We start from the raw sequence: 19,902 nt of genomic DNA on the forward strand, positions 1-19,902 counted from the left end.
TTCAATTTGAGTTATAGCAGTTATGATACTGCAGATTGTACATACATACCTACATATACATATATATTAGATAAACAACACACAAGAATCGAAAGCTTTTCAGTGATTTTATACTTATGAGACGCAATGCATTATTTCTGAAATAAATGAACATAAAAATATCAGAAAATCACGACACGCTTGAAAATAAAAGCGTATACGTAACACCTAATAATAAATAATAAACGAATGGAAAGAGATCGAATTTGTGTAACAAAAAACGCTTTTCTTCCCTTTGATCGGAGATACGGTAAATATTCTGGTTCGGAAGTGATGTAAATTGTTCTCAGGTGTTATGATAAGGTGCGCTTCTTCCCGGCGCCCGAATACTCAGTCTGGTGCAAAGCGAATAACACGCTACACGGTCCAGGTGACGTGGAATACGCGGTCGCCTGCTGCGACCACTCCGACTTCTGCAATCGCGACCTAAGGCCCTCTTTTACTCCTCGCGAGTCCAGAGGTGGGCCATACTTCCGACTCGTCGATTACCTCGAACGAGGTACAGCTTCCGCAACCTCTGTTTCCTTCCAAGGTCGATCGACTATAGGCGAAAGCCAATGCACAATTCCTATGAAATTTGAAATTGTTAATCTATTTGTTGTTCGGAGAAATTAATTTATTTGTTGTTTCGGTTTCGCGGCAAAATTCTCTCGACTTCACTCTTTCAAGTTGATAAATCCAATATGAGTACGAATTAACTGTACTTACACATGACGCTACTTCGCTAACTATTAAAGAAAAATTACGATCACATTTCTTTAGGTAGAATCTTAGCAAATAGCTAAGAAACAAGCGTAATTTTTTAACTTGATAATATATAAAAATAAAATGAAGAGAATAAAGGTATTAAAATTGATGGATGAACGAAAAAAAAAAAAAAAAAAAAAGATCGAAGTAAGTAAATATAACTTTTGATGTATTTGCGAGACGCGAATAATGAATTCTACCTTTGTCTTACATATTGCGGAGATATCTGTTTTCTTGCTGCTTAAATATAGATATCTATCTATGTATAATATATATTGGTATTATGATTAAATATGATGGTGATGTCGCGTCATGTGTCTAATTGTTGAATCAATAAAATCGGGAACAGAAACCAGAAATTTCGACATAGTGAAGGAAGAACTGAACTAATACATATTGATCGATTTACATTTTCAAGGCGATAGTGACACACGATATTCAATATCTAACGCTGAAAGTTAAAAGTAATCAATATTATACATACTTATCTTCATCAATAGATACTTTTGCGTAGAAATCGGCAAAAAAAATTATTTTAAATTGTAATAGTATATTCTTTTACCTATTGTAATTCTACCTAAATAAAGAGAATCTTCGCAACGACGACCTTGGAAAAACATGTGCGATAAAAATAGAATAAATATAAAAATGAAGTAAAGAAACAAAAAGAAAAAGAAAAAAAGAATTTTGGGCTTTTAATCATCGATTTTTGATGCTTTTTGTGAATTGTCTGGGTTCGGGTGATCATCTTTGTCACATACACATTACATATCTAGCTCTATACATGTCCTTTGTAAGTATATACACGTTATCTTTGTTCATGCGTCCCGTTTCACTATATCGAGCTGACATAATGCAGCGACCGCGAAACGAAACACCGTGATTCGTTTACAGCCCGCGTTTCCCTTGTCAGAGAACTGTTTGCGAAGCTTGAAATTCAATATTTTGCACCGCTATTGTAAGGCCGCTGTTTCATTGCATAACCCGATGATACATTCTATTTACATTATGATAACTTACGTCCGTCTTTTGCAAATGTATCATGCGATTTATCTACGGTGAGTAACGAAAATATTAGAACGACGTATTAGGAAATAATTTACTACGCAAAAATTCTCAAGATAAATTTATGTTAGTACCTGTATATTATATAGGTACATTCGCAAATATCTGCTAAATGTTCATAAAGTTAAAGCAGAATTCAATAACGTGCGAGTAAATTGCACATTTATTACAATTAATTTTATTTCACATTTTGTAGAAATAACATGTAATAACAGTATTCGAACATTATGTTGTAGAGTCCATAATATATGAATAGATATATGTATTTAGCCAATGACCTAAGATAAAAAAGTTTGTTCAGTATGCCACTAATAGTACTTGAGAGCAAATGGAAACGAAAATTTAAGTGTCCAAATATTTTGCACAGTAGTCTAAGTAAATACTTGTAAATTATCGCAAGCATATTGAGCAACGATATAATGAAATTAATCGAACAGCATTTCGTTATTATCGGGATTTTTCACTACCTGCATAAAAAATTGTTATTGTTATTGTTCTGTGTCTTATTATTTCTACTATCTTGCTGCATATTCTTTCCGAGATTTTTGTTGAGATCAAATATTTGCAATATTTCTTCGCCGTTATACTTTTCTATTATGTTGTATAGCGAATCGTTAGTATCGCAACGAATTTATTTTTGTTGACATTTTGGTTAAAATTTTTCCTTGAAATTGTTTTGCTACATACAATTAAAAGATAGTAATTAAATATTCGATATTGAAAATTTTTTACTTTTTATCGTAAATTTCTCAGTTTTAATTTTTTTGTAACACAATTGTTAAAAAATAATAATTAAATATTCGATTGGCCTTTCGACCTTTCATTTGAAATCCTTTCGTTCTGCTCTTCTTGCGACATAGAAATATTGAAAAACTTAAGAATTACGTGTTTAATTAATCATTTAACTTTTTATTTTCTGTTTCCATTTTCTTGTAACATAAAACGTATTAAAAAATGAATTTATTGTCGCGTTAGGTTTGAAATCTGCAAAACCATACTTCTATGAAATTTCAAATAGTAGATTGTTCAAATAGCGATGTCGAACGGGGACATTGAAACGTCATTTAGAGAGAAATTGGAAAAAAGAAGCTAGTACAACTGAAGGTAAAAGCCAAACATCTTCTCATTTCATCGCCACGATTCGCCATTCTTTGTTACGAATGTCACGAATGTCACGATGCAACGACGATGACGATACGTTGCGTCATCAGATATGTAAGTACATAGATATGTATAATATCTATTGTCCACTGCTGCAGACAAGTCCCGCGAAAGGAATGCGGACCCAATTGGTTATTTCTGACAGACTCGACTCAATCGTAAAGATAAGCACGCGGAATGGCCGACAGTGTCACATATACTAATATTACAATATCCATATGTGAGCAATAGAGAGCAGTGCTCCCCTTACCCCTGTGCCATGCCGTTCAGCGGGACTTGTTTCCAGCAGCCCTGTATACGTGATAGTAATGTGCGTGTTATAGTAGTGTACGGCGGTTATGGTCGCTATGCTATTGACTCTTATTACAAAAACGATGTTGTAAAAACGCGCTGTCAATGGAATAAAAGAAGAACCGCCTCACGCTTATCTCTGCCGAGCTGTTTCAAATACAGACTAGCTAAAAATATTTTGATTTGAAATGCAGTTTTTATTTTACATATATCTCGAACGTACGTTCGTCTCGAGTTTAATTATCACACATTCTCCATGTCAAGTGTCTTGGAGCAAATGTCAGAAGGATATTTTATATAATAAGAATATTAAACTAGCTCAAAAATGAGTAATCTGTACAATTCACAAATGATTTTACAATAATGTAAAGTCGCAGTAAAGAGTAGAACTAGGTTAAATACATAGATAATAACTTATAAAAGGTTATAAAAAGATTCTGAAATAAAATTCAGATGATTCTCTTTCCAAAGCTTCCTTTTATGTTTGGAATAATTCTTAATTCTTTGCCATATATTTTATGCCGAACAGACTCGGATAGACTTAATGTTTCGTCTTGTTTAGATCATTTTAGTTCTAATATATCTACTTATATTAACACTAGGTTTACGGGCGTTTTGTGTATACCTATCTCTACGAGCACCCGTCAAATTGACGGGTAAACGAAAATACGCATTTTTCTTTAAAAAATCGATTTATTCAAATTAAGTCTGAAAGGAACATAACATTAACACTAGGTTTACGGGACCCGCCAATTTCACGGATTTCGAGCTTCGAAATGAAATATCTCAAAAACCCTTTCAAGAAGTTTTCTTCTTCACTATCCGAAGATTCTTGTCTCTCCACTTTCAGTGTATTCAGAACTTTCACTGTCAGCTTCGCTTTGGCCTAATTCATATTGGTCTTCTACGGAGATATCCTCAGAACAATCTTCATTGATGTTGACAATTTTATTCAATATCTTATTATATCTCCTGGATTTACTCGTGATTACTAGAAAAGGGGGATTGGTAAAAAAAAAAAAGAAAATACTGTGCCCAAATTCAATTATTCTATTGTAAATACTTACAATAAGTGGAGACAATAATGGGAAATGTCTACAATAACTGAAACTTTTGCACACTGTCTTTGAAAAACGGTTTGTTTATGAAATCAGTTGGCCCGTCAATTTGAAGATAGGTATACTACATACAGATTTCACAAATTAGGAAGCCTAGGAAAAAATAATTTTGTGTATAAATTCTTTAGATGAAATGATTAATTTACGATGCAAAATGGTTAAAATTGGTGCTATGGTTTTTGAGATACTTCATTTCGAAGTTCGAAATCCGTCAAATTGACGGGTCCCGTAAACCTGGTGTTAAAAGTGCATCTCCTATCTGTAGTAAAATCGTCACATTGCCAGAATATAAAATATCAAAATAATTAACGAAAATATGAAAAGACTATATTTTTAGAAATAATTGAGTAAATACCTAACATATATTCTATATTAAGCATAAAGTCTGATCTATTTATAAAAATTTGAATCACCCTAGTCTTTACGAGTAGGATCAAGCTTATATCTTTTTACAGCCTTTTATTTATTCAAAATACAGCTACACACATACGTTACACACAAGCGTTAATTCTATGTAAATTGTATTCCACCTAGATATAAATGATAAACAAAGTTTTCTCGATATACATACATATGTATATATAAGTACAGTTTATACAGCTTTTTAATGTATACGAAGTAATACAGGCTACAGTTTCTATCCATAACTATACGTATATCATTTACCAGAAATATTACTGTATCAAATATATAGATATGTACATATCAATTTAACGCTCACCCCTTCAAAATACTTCAAATTCAAAAGTCATTCATTTAAACTTGCGAGGTCGAAATTTTGTTCTTCGTGAGAAAAATTATTTGTTATTAGTTATTAATAATAAAAATAGAATTTTTTCTTGCTTTCATAAAGAAAATATAATGTACTAAAATTTGAAGTCAATTTTATCGAGAACAAATTTATAGTTTATTTACCGTTTAGTCAATTAATAACTTATACAAGTATGAAAGGATTAACCTTATCGTTTAAAAATATATACGTACTACTTTTTAGTTGTCTTTGGTCAATTATTTGAGTCGAGATATCTGGGTAAATAAAAATGAGAATACAACCCTCGTAACTATCTTATTCATTTACGATTTAGGAAGAGTATGCTACTGGCGTAACTGTTACGAATCGGACAAGCAACCTCTCAATATACAATATATGTATGTATGTATGTATATATATAATATTATTGTCATTGGCAAGTGACCGATACATAAGCTTAATAATCGTATGAAAAGTAGATAGAAAGGAATGTAATGGAGAACAGGACGGCATGGCAAGGTTGAATAAAATGGACGACAACACGACACGCTGTACATAGAATAACGAGGCGTATTCGCGCGGTATTGACGGAGGGTTGATAGAACGTATCGAAAGCGGTATTCATCGATTATACGGGTTCCACTAAATCCGAGGGAGAGTAAGCTAGTTATTCGAGTGAGCTTTCACTGCAACGATTTGTTTCGGTTTGGATATACGTCTGTAAATAGCGTTGCTCAGCAGGTATTTTTCTTTCTCATCTTCTCTTTTTTCTGTTTTTTTTTTTCAATATTCTCGCCCGTGAAATGGCCCGATCGTTATAATATAACGATTATTATTAAGTTATGTTATAACTACCGACCGATTGGTAAACTTGACACATAAACATAGGATTATAGAAAAATTGGTTTGCGTTCAGATAAAAATTTAATTTAGATTTAAATGTTAGGTAGAATACGAGAACAGCGGCCTAATATCCATTAATCATTCACAGTGCGCTATATTTTCGAATTATTTTATGCTACAGTAATGATTTGTGAATTGTTACATTAATGCTATGGCTATTATAGTTGAGATTGTGATTTTAACGATGCGAATTACATAAATGTGGTTTTAAGAAATGCTTATATTTGTAGGGAAGTAACTCCATAACTTGGAATACTTAATTGAGAAATATAAAGATAGAAATGTATAAATAGATGAATAAATATATATATTGAAGAAGAATGAGAATAGTATTTAATTGTCGCATGGCACTAATGTCGCATCAACGTCAACGGTTGCTATTGCCATAGCCATAGCACTAATGTGGCAAATGATGACATTAAATCACTTTGCTATTGTAAATGCAAGTTTTTGGAGTTTCAGTATTTAGGTAAACTTGTTTTGTAGTATTAAGCAGAAAATATTATTTAGTAAAAGTAAAAGTAACATGTAGTAGAATCAACTCGTTACATTGAAAGTGGTCTAAATGACTAAATAAACCAAATATGTTTTATTGGTTATATGCTGCTACATACTTTCTATGCACAGAATTTCTTACTGTTATAAATGCAGATATATCTACTTTATTCTATGTTATTCTTTGCTTTTAATAAATTTTCTTAATAAAAGGAATTTGCTTCTGCATCTTATAAATATAGATTTAATAATGCTAATATTTTTTTTAATAAAAAATGTATATATTTAATAATATTCAATAATACATTATTCGAAACAAGTGTGCCGTTAAAAACTAGTAGCGACGAATAACAAAAACTTGTATTATTATACAAAGAGATCCATTGCTAACCTAATAATTCACAGAAATTGTTTCCTCTGCAGAAAAGCACTCGTTGATCGATGAATTTCGACGATAAAGCAGTATTACAACATTTTCTAAAATTTTCTAAACAATCACGGAGTTGTTTGTTATATTTATGTACATAAACGGTTATGCAATAAAAAGAAAGTTCGATATTCGCGGAACATTTGACGCGTGTGATTGTATGCTTGGTTCAAAATGACATATATCGTGTATTACGGTCGATTTAAGGATGGGGGCACGAGTTCATGCACTAACATTACGCGTTAGCAAGATACTGGTTTTTGCCAATCTTCATCGGACATCCCCTGGACGTGCAATCATTCATCTGTGACTCGTCTGTCTCATCGTTATTCGTCATCTCATCGAATATCTCGTGGGAATCAATTTGATGCCTTATCGTGAAATTGCTAGATGGATGCTTCTTGCGCGGACGCCAGTTCTGTGATCGATCCGATTTCACGAATATTTGTTCCCTGTGGCGAAGCACAGCCGTTCGTTCCCATCATCTTTCCACTTCCCCTGCAGTATGCCTCGAAAAAATTGAAAATTACGGTAATAGTAATGGTGTATAGATATCTGTAGCATAATACAATAGATTCCTATATTGTTCCATTTGTTTTCAATATCGATATTCAACTCAATATCGATTATTTTATTTGGCTCAGAGTTTGATCCGAAAGCGCTTGTATCGAAATTTAAGCGGAAAGCAACTTTTTGTTTTAAACTTCGATTCAAAGAAATTGTACATTTTTAAATTTGATACATAAATGATTTTTCCTTTCGTAATTTGGTTCTAAAATGATCACTCATTATTCATCTTTTAAGTCGACTCGAAAGCTAAAGCGATTATTCGCTTTGAAATTCGATCTATACTGTTTCAAATCTAATTCGAAGGTAATTCTCGATTTTTTCAAAAATATCAAACATTCCTAATAGGAATATCCCAAATTTAACCTCGTGTTCTTCTTAATGTGATCCGTGTGGTTTTTCGAAGAATAACCGATTAACAGCATCCGTATGAAGGAAATCATATTCTTTATGTAGCAGAATCAATCGTCAGGTAAGTGAAGCTGGGAACAGTACGATACGATGATCCAGACATCGTGAAAGGAGCGTTGCATCTACATGATGACACGATGACTCATGCGCGGGTTCCGTCATCGTTGTACGAGTAGGTATATGCACTAACCGGACAGGTAATGCAAAGAATCGCTCGTTTTGACGTGATGGAAAGAGGCAGAATCATCGAGAGGATGTTATTTCATTATAGTATGTTGATACTTTCGATGCTTTATTCTCGATCGAATTCGTTATTTTTCTTTTCTTTTTTTTTCTTTCTCTATACTTGTATCTATATAATACAGACTGATATGAAAAGAATAAGGTACGATACGAATCGTGTATCGATCGTTGAAGTATTTATAAAGAATTGGAAAAGAGTTTGTCCCTAGTCCTGACCTACTGACCTTTTGACATCTAATTGTAACCTGCATGCTTCTGTTGATTTAAAGTTTAAACTAGGCTGTTGCAACTCATTGCTGTATACTTCTGGGTGTGCTCATCATTTAGCCTTAGCATGTTTCACGAAGATGTTTCTGCATCTCTGTTGTTTCCCAAGCTTAACACATGTACCTCTTGATTTTTATTCCGAAAATGGCTTCGCTGGCTTTTCAAATCATTCCAAGAAACCTGTTACGTTCAATCTATTGGATTCGTTTAACTTTGTTAGCTTGATCATACTTAGAGCTCGAGTTTGTTTTTTTTGTAGAGTTGAATAGTTCAGTTTACAAACTATAACGTTTCACAACATTTCTCAACTTATCTTTAAATTGTCTCTAACTGATTAATATAAATTGATTCACGGGATATTTAGCTACGATAACAAATGTTAAATTTTTTTTCATCGAGTTAAGAAGTCTTATTTATACACATAATTGTCTGTAGATACGTGTATACTAATTCAAATATTATAATAAATCTCCGTGTCTTTAGCTTGGTCCATTATAATATTAAATAAGCGAAATTTCACTCTTAAATATGTTGAGAAGAGATATCGAATTGTTATTAAAAAAAACTTTTTGACAATTAACTTAAAAATATATTGGATAATAGAATAGAAAGATCAACACATCCATTACGGATCCAATATTCATTACCTATCTACGATACTGTAGACTGTAAGCTAATAGTCAATTTTCATACAATACTTGTCTGCAGATATATTATAGAACATTACATATTTATGCACCTGTGTATGTGTTTGATACGAATTGCTCTCAAATCTTTTCTATAATTTCATGATTTTCAATTTCACACTGAACGTGTTATTATCTAAGTAATCCTGAATTTTGTTAAATTCTTTGAAACCTGACAGATTACAAAACCTTGACGTGGAACAAATAGTTTCAAAGGTACTAAATGGGAAATGAAACATTTATAAAAACAGACAGTGACAAAACAGTAGAAGATTAAAAATGAATTTAAAACTTGGCAACATTCTATTTACTTTCATTAAAAAAGATGTAGATTTGTATTGTTATTTTATATTAGATAAATATAATAATAGTAAAAAATTAGAAGGTCGAAAGTTGGTGATAAAACTATGGTTTGAACGTTTTATGTTTCTTGGAGTGATCTGTCGCGTAAATGATTCACTATAAAATGATAATGAAGTATTTGTTGGGGAAAGTGCGGTCGGGTGGCGATGACACGGCGTGGGTCACTTGGAAAATGGCCTTGATGATAGCAATGCCAATATGCGCGATCTGCGTGGTGGTTATGGTCATTTATCACGTGCGTAAGACCCCAGAAAGGCCAGGAAATAGCGATGATTCGCAGGAGGCACCAGATCGACCCATCCTGGGTGGTGTTACCATCAGGGATATGCTGGAAATGACTACCAGTGGTAGTGGCTCAGGTAGGTCAAATTAAAGTTCTATGTATATTAATCAAACTTTTTTTAATTTTCGCTATCCACTAAATTCTATATTAATCAAGTTTCATTTTTCATTTTCACTATGTATCCAGCAATGGATATTTTATAACTAAATCAGATTTGTCTGCGAAAATAGATGTCACATTTAAATTTGTTTGCGTTGCTGAAAAGATGACTAGCGTAAGGAATGCGAGAGCTTGATTGGCTGTTTCGTATAAATTCTATACAATCGTAAAGATAGCATGCGTATTGGCCGTAAGTGTCACATATATAAATAAAACAATACAGAGGAATACCACCCTTGCCTCCATCGCGCTAGTCTTCTTTTCAACAGTGCACAGTACATATATGTATATCGAATATAATTGTAAATTTAACATTAATTCAAACAGTGGATTGCTACCAGTTAGTCTGTTACTTCTTTTTATTTTACACGACACTCCATCTGGACTATAGTTGTATTGATATTAATTTCAAATACGTACATCAAAGTTCAGATCGAAGTTCCGACATTTATTTATATTATACTTTCCAAAAGTATTTTATATATTTATTTCTTAAAAGTGTATTTCTTTCACAAAATTTCTTTGTACTGTAAACTGTAAACGGCTTTCAAGTGTACCAGGCGTGATAGCTATTCAATATAATCCAGTTACGATAAAATGCTGCGTGTGGTGTGGGCCACGAAGAGATTAAACTGTCCTATTATTGCATCGTATTCCGTTTGAAACCCATACATTTTTACATAAAGAGTTTAACTACGAAAGGGTTCAACTATCTTGTTACTGTATCATATGCTGTTTAGAATTGGTAAATTTTCACACAAAGCACATTATTAGTGTCGTGCACACGAGAGTCATTTTCAACTATACTGAAATTCGTGTTCTTCAATGCCCATCCTCTCCCAAGTAGGCCTGCCGCTTCTGGTACAGCGAAGCATAGCCCGCCAGATTCAGCTGGTGGAGACGATTGGAAAAGGTCGCTTCGGCGAAGTCTGGCGTGGTCGTTGGAGAGGTGAGAACGTTGCCGTGAAGATCTTCAGCTCGCGTGAAGAAAGGTCTTGGTTCAGGGAGGCCGAAATTTATCAGACGGTGATGCTCAGACACGATAATATCCTCGGCTTCATCGCAGCTGATAACAAAGGTAGGTACAAATTTGCATACAAATGCATAAACATTGCGTCGAATTGGAATTCGAACAGTTTTAACTGTCGGTTACTTCACGACTTAACGACTAATTTAACGACTTTAACCTTTTCGAGACTAACGGATAATAATTACCCGTTAATTCGGATAGCAACGAATAAGAATTGGTTGCTAGATTATAATGAACATATTCCTTAGTGTTAAGTATACATACTATCTATACTATATAGTAGAATTAAGTTATTATACAGTCAAGCTTTTTTTCAATAAATTTTCCCCTGTAGACAGGGAAAGGAATGTATTGGATCTTCATATGGGATTATGATTATAGATATTATGGTTACTAAAATTTCCACATGTCATGTACGGTGTAGGTATCTGATTTAGTAAGTGTAGCAATTTATTACTAGTTAATGCTTGTGAATTAACCAAGTATTTTATATATTCACTATACTTGTAAATTTTTCGCCCGATATAAGCTTCCATTGCTACGGTCTCAAAGATAGCGTGGCTTTTCTTCGCTAAGAAATTTGTTATTAACATAAGTGGCTACTTCTCCAGTAGCGCTGAATGATTCTATTTATCTTAAGTCTTCGACCGTTTTTAATGCCGTATCGGATTCAGTTCCCCGTTTTAATAAATTTTAATATTAGTATTACTTGCTTATTGGAGCTTTTTAATGGTTCTAGTTATTCCATATTTAATGGAACTCTGTCTCAAGTTTGGGCAGGAGATCAGAACTCTGATCAGGTTTGGGTATGGTGTAAACGGTTAATGAGATTGTTCCCATTGTCTGTATATTATTTGCCTACTTCTGGTACATTTTCTAAAAAAACTGCATAGCTGCAAAGAATTAAGTGAAAATTATTTTGGATTGTATTGCTTTATTGTCTTAATTGAATTCATAATAAATTGATCAATGTTTGGTACGGGGCATAAAATTCGAAACTTGCTCCTGAGTTTCTTTTTGGTAGGTTTCGCCGATACGTGACAAGTGATATGATACTTGCGAGGTTCTCCTCATTGCGCATAGCATGAATTATCAGATTGAACTTGGATTCGATCGATCAGGAGTATCTGATAAGATAGAATTAACGGGTAATGCTCGTCTAGTTTTTGCTTTGGCCGATACGAATGTGATTGTAGGTATAAGGGATGAGGTATTGTTCATTAGATTTTTATCTGTTCCGCTCGACTTATTATTTATTTTATTGCTAGTTTGACTTGTGTCAACAGTTGCTGGAAATGTAGTATTTGATTTTGAACTTCTTAAAGCATCTGTTTTGCCTTATGTACATATATTATGTATATATATCCTCTTTTATAGGAAGGAAGTATGTAAGATTCCCAGAGGATATGAAAGTCCAGTAGTTCGTATTATCAAATTGAATTTAGAGGACCTCAGGGAGTTTATCAGTATCATCAGGTTGTATAAAAACCTGTCATCGGGAACTCATGATGTGTGACAGTCGTTGCTCGCTTAAACGAACTCTCAGAAATGATATGGCAGAGTACGGTTTCAACCCTAATTTGTGTAGAATGTCAACTATTGAAACGTAAGGAATAATCTGAGGGACATTCGATAAAATGATCCTTTCTATTCTGCTAATTAGTAGTCTAATTTCCAACTCGTTGTTATTATTTGATTATAGTGCGCTTTTTATGACGTTAATAACTATAAGTTGAACAGAAAACACAGATTTGATTTTTATTTTTTGTCTTTAAATAACATTAAACAAGGAAATATATATCACCGATCGTTTCCTTTACTCGAGTAACACCAAATTAAAGAAAGACTGTCTCTCTAAACGGTATAGCTGCCGAGATAATGCGATCTTTTCCATGAGTTACAGTTTTCGCGCGATCGCGGTTTCGGTCGAGTCAACAACGACGCGTTGAGCTTTCATTGTCAACAGCCTCGTCCGCTACATTGAACTTTGTAAATGTTCATTAATTAATTAATCTTTTATGGTCATCCAATCAATACGAAAGGATTCACATATAATACAAGTAATAAACTGTAAAACGACGCCTGTTTCATTTCCTAGTGTTTCGCATTGGCGATTTTTTGAACGAAGAAAAATAGATATCTGTCAGTACCTAGTCAATAGTCTAAATCCTAGAGAAATCCTTTTTTTTTTTAAATTACATGATATGATTTCAGAAATTGATAGAAACAAATTCTACTATGGTAGGATAAAGAATGTAAAAGTTATTGCATTTTACAACTAATAAAAAATGATCGTAGCTGTATTTTAGCCAAGAGTTTGAATGAAAACATCTTGTTCGGTTAAATATCAAAATATTTCCCGTTTCGTAAGTTGACAAATTGATTGTGCGAACTACACGTAGTTTGATACGACTAATATTAACTTACTTACCACAGATTCTCGATATTTTAAGACAATTTTACCTAAAATTATAAAGGATTTAAGAAAAACGGGGTTCTTCGCTTCTTTTACTAATTTGTCATCTAACAATTGAATTTATCGTAACGTAACAGCTAAAATTTTACAGATAATTTTATTAGCAACAACTTTTTATTGAAACTTTTTCACGCACGACAAATTGTTTCTAAGGTACAAAGCCAAGTGTAAAAAAAAGTCTTTTTTCCGCTTAATTGATATTTTGTTTGTGAAACAGCGGAGGTAAAAATTGTATGAAAATCGCTTATTTTGTGCACAGTATCGTTCCGAATCATATTATGCAAAAACATTTTTGCTATTAATTTATTCCTGAAGAAATATTGAGTAGGCTGGACTAATTGTAATTACACATATGCATATACATGTACAAAGCAACCTGCACGTGTACGCACTGTGAATAACCAGATTTTAGGCTGTATGTAAACTTCGTGTCATTCGCGCAATACGTTCACCAAGCACGACTGAGATGCGTCGAAACCAACCTGAATAAAGAGAGTTCTTTCAGTTTAAATTCAAATGACCCAGATCCGCTACTCTTCACTAGACATTGTAAGCTAAACTTAATAATAAAACCAGTGAATAAATATAGTCAGAGAAAGCAAAGAATATGTTTATTGTTTGTTTTCACTATATCCTTTCTATTGTTCTTTGCAAAGGTGCTTACAATACGAATCCCTCGATTTATTAGAATTTAAGCAAACACTAATGTATGCGACATACATATTTAGATTAAGAATAATCCGAAATACAAGTTATGTCTTTGTTCCTCAGATAATGGTACGTGGACCCAGCTGTGGTTGATCACAGATTATCACGAGAAGGGTTCGCTGTTCGATTATTTGAACAGATCGACCGTTGATACGAACGGTATGATCAGGATGGCTCTGTCGATTGCCACCGGGTTAGCGCATCTTCACATGGAGATCGTCGGCACGCAAGGGAAACCAGCCATCGCTCACAGGGATCTCAAGTCGAAAAATATCCTCGTGAAGACGAATGGCACATGCGCGATCGGCGATCTTGGATTGGCCGTCAGGCATGATGTAATAACAGACACCGTCGATATCCAACTAAATAATCGGGTGGGCACTAAGCGGTACATGGCACCTGAGGTAAATTATAAATTTAAAAAATTCACATTTTACCCATACGCTTTGTTTATCGAAATAGCCAAATGTGTGCGAGATATATTGAAAATATTGAATTGTAATATATTAGGTTGTCCCAAAAGTTTCTTTCGTTTTATAAGGAAGTAATAGATGCGCAACTTTTTTTGTTTTATCCATTTTGTAGTAATACAACAAAATGGATCATACATAGTTCAATAAAATAATATAAAACAAAAGATGTTGTATCTATTATTGCTTTATAAAACGAAAGAAACTTTTGGGACAACCTAATTATATGTATATGCGTATATATTATTATGTACATATACGTATACATGTGTATATAAAAACGCGACAAATTTATGTTATAACTCAACACATGTTCAAGTATTATAAGCATATAAATAGGGAAATCCTTATTCGTAAATTCAAAAGTAATTATGTTATGGAAATTTCTGTTTCCATTTTTATTTCTGTAGTACATATCAGATTTGAAAATGTATTTTTCGTATCCTTGGTTCTGTTTTTATACAAATCATTCTTACACCATTTTCATTTAATATAATTCAGATAAGAACGTCAATTTCTTTTCCCATACAATTTAATTTAGATTTAATACGATTCAAATGGTGCCTTTTTCCTAAAAATATCAGAACGTAACCCAATCAAAGATTTGTTCCATCTACTGAATATATATTATAATAAGCAATTTGCTTTGGACGTTTCATGGATTTTTGAATATCATATGCATTTTGATGTTTGGAAATATCTCATAAATGATGTAATAAAACAAATTTTTCTTCCCTTAGAATTAACGATAACCGACCTACCTCGCAATATTTCAAACATAAAAAATTTTTGGAGAAGTCAATATTTTCTTACATATGCTATAAAACACATTTAATCGCTCCTTTTGAGATTGGTGTTTGGCATGGAAGCGGGAAAGGCAGCAAAGTTAAATCGCCGGTTCTCAAACTTTTCGCTACGGAGAAAGCCCATTTTCATTCTCCTCTTGAAGAGTCCGGTTGCTGAGAATTGTTACTTCTGCTTTTAGGTTCTCGAAGAGACGATAAACATGAACCACTTTGATTCCTTCAAGAGGGCTGACGTGTACGCTCTCGGGCTGATCCTCTGGGAGATCGCAAGGCGATGCAACGTCGGCGGAATTCACGACGAATATCAGCTGCCGTTTTACGACTTGGTGCCTTCTGATCCGACGATCGAAGAGATGCGTAAGGTTGTGTGTACCGACAGACAGAGGCCATCGATACCGAATCGGTGGCAGTCGATCGAGGTACGTGCCACGTGCTGTTTCTCAAAACTTCTACAAAGCTCTGATCTTTGCGTTCTTAAGAAAAGGGTTGAGCTTACGCCATAAACCTCACTTCGCGTTGTATATTTGCAACTATTTATATTCGGGCTGTTCTACGTAAGACGTAAATTGGTCAAATCGTAGGTTTAAAATAATAGACAGCAGAGTAGAACTATTTTATTACATATAATTAGCTATCAGATACATAAAAGGAGTTTTCTGATTCTCTTTACTACTTACGATTTTTCATTTACATAATACAAGTTTACGTTCATTTAATCCGTAATCAAGCAGTCTGTTAGGTAATCAGTCAGTGGCATAAGTTATTCTAATAATGAGTCTTATTTACCCGCAGCGCTGAAAACATTTTAACTGTTATTCCACTGATAACTCCTAATAATTTTAAAACAGAGGTTGGTTATTATAATAATAGTGTTATGAGTCGGAGCTGCGAGTAGTGCGAGAACCCGGCGATTGTATTTTATAGAATACGGATTTTATATATATATAAATATATATAATCCGTATACATATATACATCCGTATTCCATAAATACCATAAAATAAATGTAAATTGGTTAGTAGGTAAATACGCGGTCAAACGTGACACGAAATCAGGACTGTTGTTTGCGAGGACGAACCTGACGTGAAGGAACCTGTAAGATGCGGACACAGGGAGTCATGAGAAATATTAGTATTGATTCTGTGTTGGTTAAGAAAAGTCAACATAACTTGAGTAGTAAAATCGTATCATGTGGATATATTCAACTACCTTTGTGAAGGATTGCAAAACGTGGGTATTAGATCTAAAACAATTAGATTCGAATTTCGAACCCAGATATGGATATTATAATTATAACCAGAAGGATTATTATATGTGTGATTATGAGTGTGGATGCTCGGTTTTGTCACACTGGCAGTGCGGTAACTAGCGACACCAAATAGAATCAAATGATCAAACGAATTTACCTGAGGTGAGGTTCGCTCTTAATTATACGAAGAGCTCCGTCCGAAGAGATTGCAAATGCAGTCTCCTTCTTATCCTTTAGTCATTATAACCTTCGGAGCGAAAAAGTCGCTATCTTGTCCGCCACTCCCGTTTACGCTCGTCGCTCTTTTGGATTTTAGATAGATCTAAAATTGTAATTTTAATCTATCGAACACGGGGAAAGACATTCTTATTACAGAATTTTTTGGTGGAGATCTGATTATCGATGCAGTTTTGTAGTCTTAAGGATTTTAGGAGGCAGCATTTTCTGAAACTAAGGGAATTTTGTGACTGGAGTCGGTTGGAATAGGAGAATCTACCTGCAGGGCGATTGCTGCGAAAAAATATAACCCTTCTGAGTTTGCAAAGAATGGTACTTGGATTCTTCTCACGTGGCGACGCGATGTGACGGTCTATTAGATATCCAGCTCAATCGCAGCTGTGTTACTTACATTGCTTAGATAAAGGATATTTAAAATTAGATAGAGAAATTTAAAATAAAAGGTGTTTCTGTTTTTTGAGTGCTCTTGAAGGCATCTCAAGAGTGTGATGGAGACAGGATATTTTCCATGCGTAATAATAGTAAGATTATTAAATGCATTATTTAGTGTGAGGACATGTAAGAAATATATGTTTTACAGTAGTTTATATTTCATAATTATACGAAATCGTCCACTATTTTATGCTTTTATATTCCATGTGGATGCTTCCAATACTAATACATACGCTGCTATGGATGCAGAATTCACTGTAGTGTCACCGACAGTTTCTTTCGAAAATCTCGGAAACTAAGCCCTTACCAAAGATCGATGGTTATATGTACAGGAAAAAATTGTGTAAAGCGTTCACAACATACATATTTCAAAATCATTGTAATTGGGGAGGAGGTAACTTTTTGTATAGTTTCACTTGATTGACCAATTGAAAATTAGAATAAAGTGCAATATTCCATATATCAATCGATTCGTCAAAGATTATTTCACGTTAATAGAGAATCGTTCGCTATAACTGCGACTGCCTATTCCAGAATGAAGTGTACCTAATCGGAATGACAATTTAATCGAAGTTTTTTTCGCTAATTGAACGTTTTGGAAACTAAGGCCAAACGGGGATCATATGTACAGGAATAACTCGTTCAAAATATTGATTTTAATGGTAAAATCTTGAAAAACCTTCCCCCAAAAGCAATACGATTAATCACAATAATATTCAATGCAATTTTAAGAATCGATAATGTTACCCTAAGCCAGGCAAAGAACCACACCAAACTGCATCTTACAGACCAATATCACTACTTCCTGTATTGTCCCAAATACTAGAGAAAATAATATACGATCGCCTAAAACCAACAATAGAGAAAGAAAAATTAATACCAGACCACCAATTTCGATTTAGAAACAAACACTCCACGATAGAGCAAATGCACAGGTTCGTCAACGAAATTTTACTAGCAATAGAAAAGAAACAATACTGTACAGCCTTCTTTATGGACATAGAGAAAGCATTCGACAAAATAAACCACGAAAGCCTCCTACAAACAATCAGGAAACAATTCCCGGAGCAAATATACCAATTAATAAAATCCTACTTAAGCAGCAGAACCTTCGTAATAAAAATCAAGGACACATACTCCGAAGTCAAAGACATCAAGGCAGGGGTTCCGCAAGGAAGCGTCTTAGGACCAATACTATACACACTATACACGGCCAACATACCAACATCTACCAACAGCAAAATACTGACATTCGCGGACGACACGGTATTAGTCAGGCACACTAATCCAGAAACAGCAATCACATTACTACAAGAGCACATCACAAAAATAGAAAAATGGCTACAACATAAACAAATAAAAGCAAACCTCAGTAAATGCAACCACATTACATTTACACCAAGGAAACGGAAACCACCAAGTATCCAATTGAATAGGACGCGCATAACACAATGAAAGCAAGTTAAATACTTAGGAACACTTAGACTCACAACTGACATGGAAGCAACATACTAAATCAATTATAGACTGAATACGGATAAAAAGAAGACAAATTTACTGGTTAACTAGTCGAAATTCTAAACTCAGCATAGAAAATAAATGAAAAATATACAAAACGATAATAAAACCAATTTGGACGTATGGAATACTACTATGGAGGACAGCAGCAATGAGTCACATAAATAAACTAGAGTTGTTACAATCGATGATATTCAGAACAATAGTCCTAATCCAGAAAGACCTAAAAATACCACTGGTCGAAGAAGAAATCGGCAGATACGCAAAAAATACAAGGAAAGAATGACAACACATCTAAACCAGCTGGCTGCTGAAGCGAGCAAAACCCACATAAAAAGAAGACCAAAAAGAAAACATCCCATTGACCGCACTAAAGAAATAAAATAGACAAACTCCAAAATGGTATCCCGTTGGGGGTAAACATCCACATGTTATTCAATAATAAAGTTAGAAAAACTTATCAAATGTCCAAGTGGACAAATTATGAAGTACGATTAAATGAGAGAAAAAAGAATATTGATTTTGACAACGTATTTCAAGGTCATTGAAATTAATAAGGTGTGCCCTAATTGTTACATATAACTATTAACTTTATTACAGTTATACTTATAAAAATCAAAACTTACATGAACATCCACAGCCCACTTATACTCGAATATATTTTATTACACATAGAAGATTCTTTATCGTTCTCCCTTCGGATTACAGAGTTCTACTTCTTACATAATAGTCCTTATTCTGCATCTCGTTATCTATACTTAAGCTAGTTTATCTTATCTTATATTTCGTAACAGATTCTTTAACCAATTAACTGCCTTTGACGTGTATACACGTCAATCAAAAACTTTATTTCGGTGCGGTTGACGTGTATGCTCGTCGTGTAAATTAAAAAATTACCATTTACTATAAAAACCCAAAATTTTAGTAAAAAGTAATATAAATGACATTTAGTGGTATGTTCCCTTTGTACTTCCACTAAAACTTACGTATTTCGTTTTAT

The 19,902-nt window shown here is 33.7% G+C and overlaps 1 protein-coding gene and 1 long non-coding RNA gene across 9 annotated transcripts in view; one reads left to right on the forward strand and one right to left on the reverse strand.

Annotated features, from left to right (window-relative positions):
• The window catches only part of babo (TGF-beta receptor type-1 babo), a 68,128-nt gene that overhangs the window by 44,449 nt on the left and 3,777 nt on the right, over positions 1–19,902 (forward strand). For 4 of the 8 annotated variants that reach the window (XM_069130895.1, XM_069130916.1, XM_069130924.1 and 1 more), the window contains 4 exons: positions 9,666–9,893; positions 10,821–11,054; positions 14,254–14,594; positions 15,646–15,885. In XM_069130895.1, the coding sequence (XP_068986996.1) occupies positions 9,666–9,893; positions 10,821–11,054; positions 14,254–14,594; positions 15,646–15,885 (1,043 nt within the window). Of the gene's footprint in view, positions 1–329; positions 539–9,665; positions 9,894–10,820; positions 11,055–14,253; positions 14,595–15,645; positions 15,886–19,902 lie in introns of all 8 variants that reach the window. The other 4 variants (XM_069130865.1, XM_069130876.1, XM_069130887.1 and 1 more) reach the window with 3 other exon arrangements.
• On the reverse strand, positions 16,206–19,606 carry LOC138188884 (uncharacterized). Its single transcript, XR_011175727.1, has 3 exons — positions 19,529–19,606; positions 16,873–17,037; positions 16,206–16,260 (listed from the first exon to the last, which is right to left on the reverse strand). It is a non-coding gene; the product is annotated as an uncharacterized LOC138188884 (long non-coding RNA).

Source organism: Bombus flavifrons, chromosome 2 (assembly GCF_040668555.2).
Source record: "Bombus flavifrons isolate JBK064 chromosome 2, iyBomFlav1_principal, whole genome shotgun sequence".
Taxonomy (NCBI): domain Eukaryota; kingdom Metazoa; phylum Arthropoda; class Insecta; order Hymenoptera; family Apidae; genus Bombus; species Bombus flavifrons.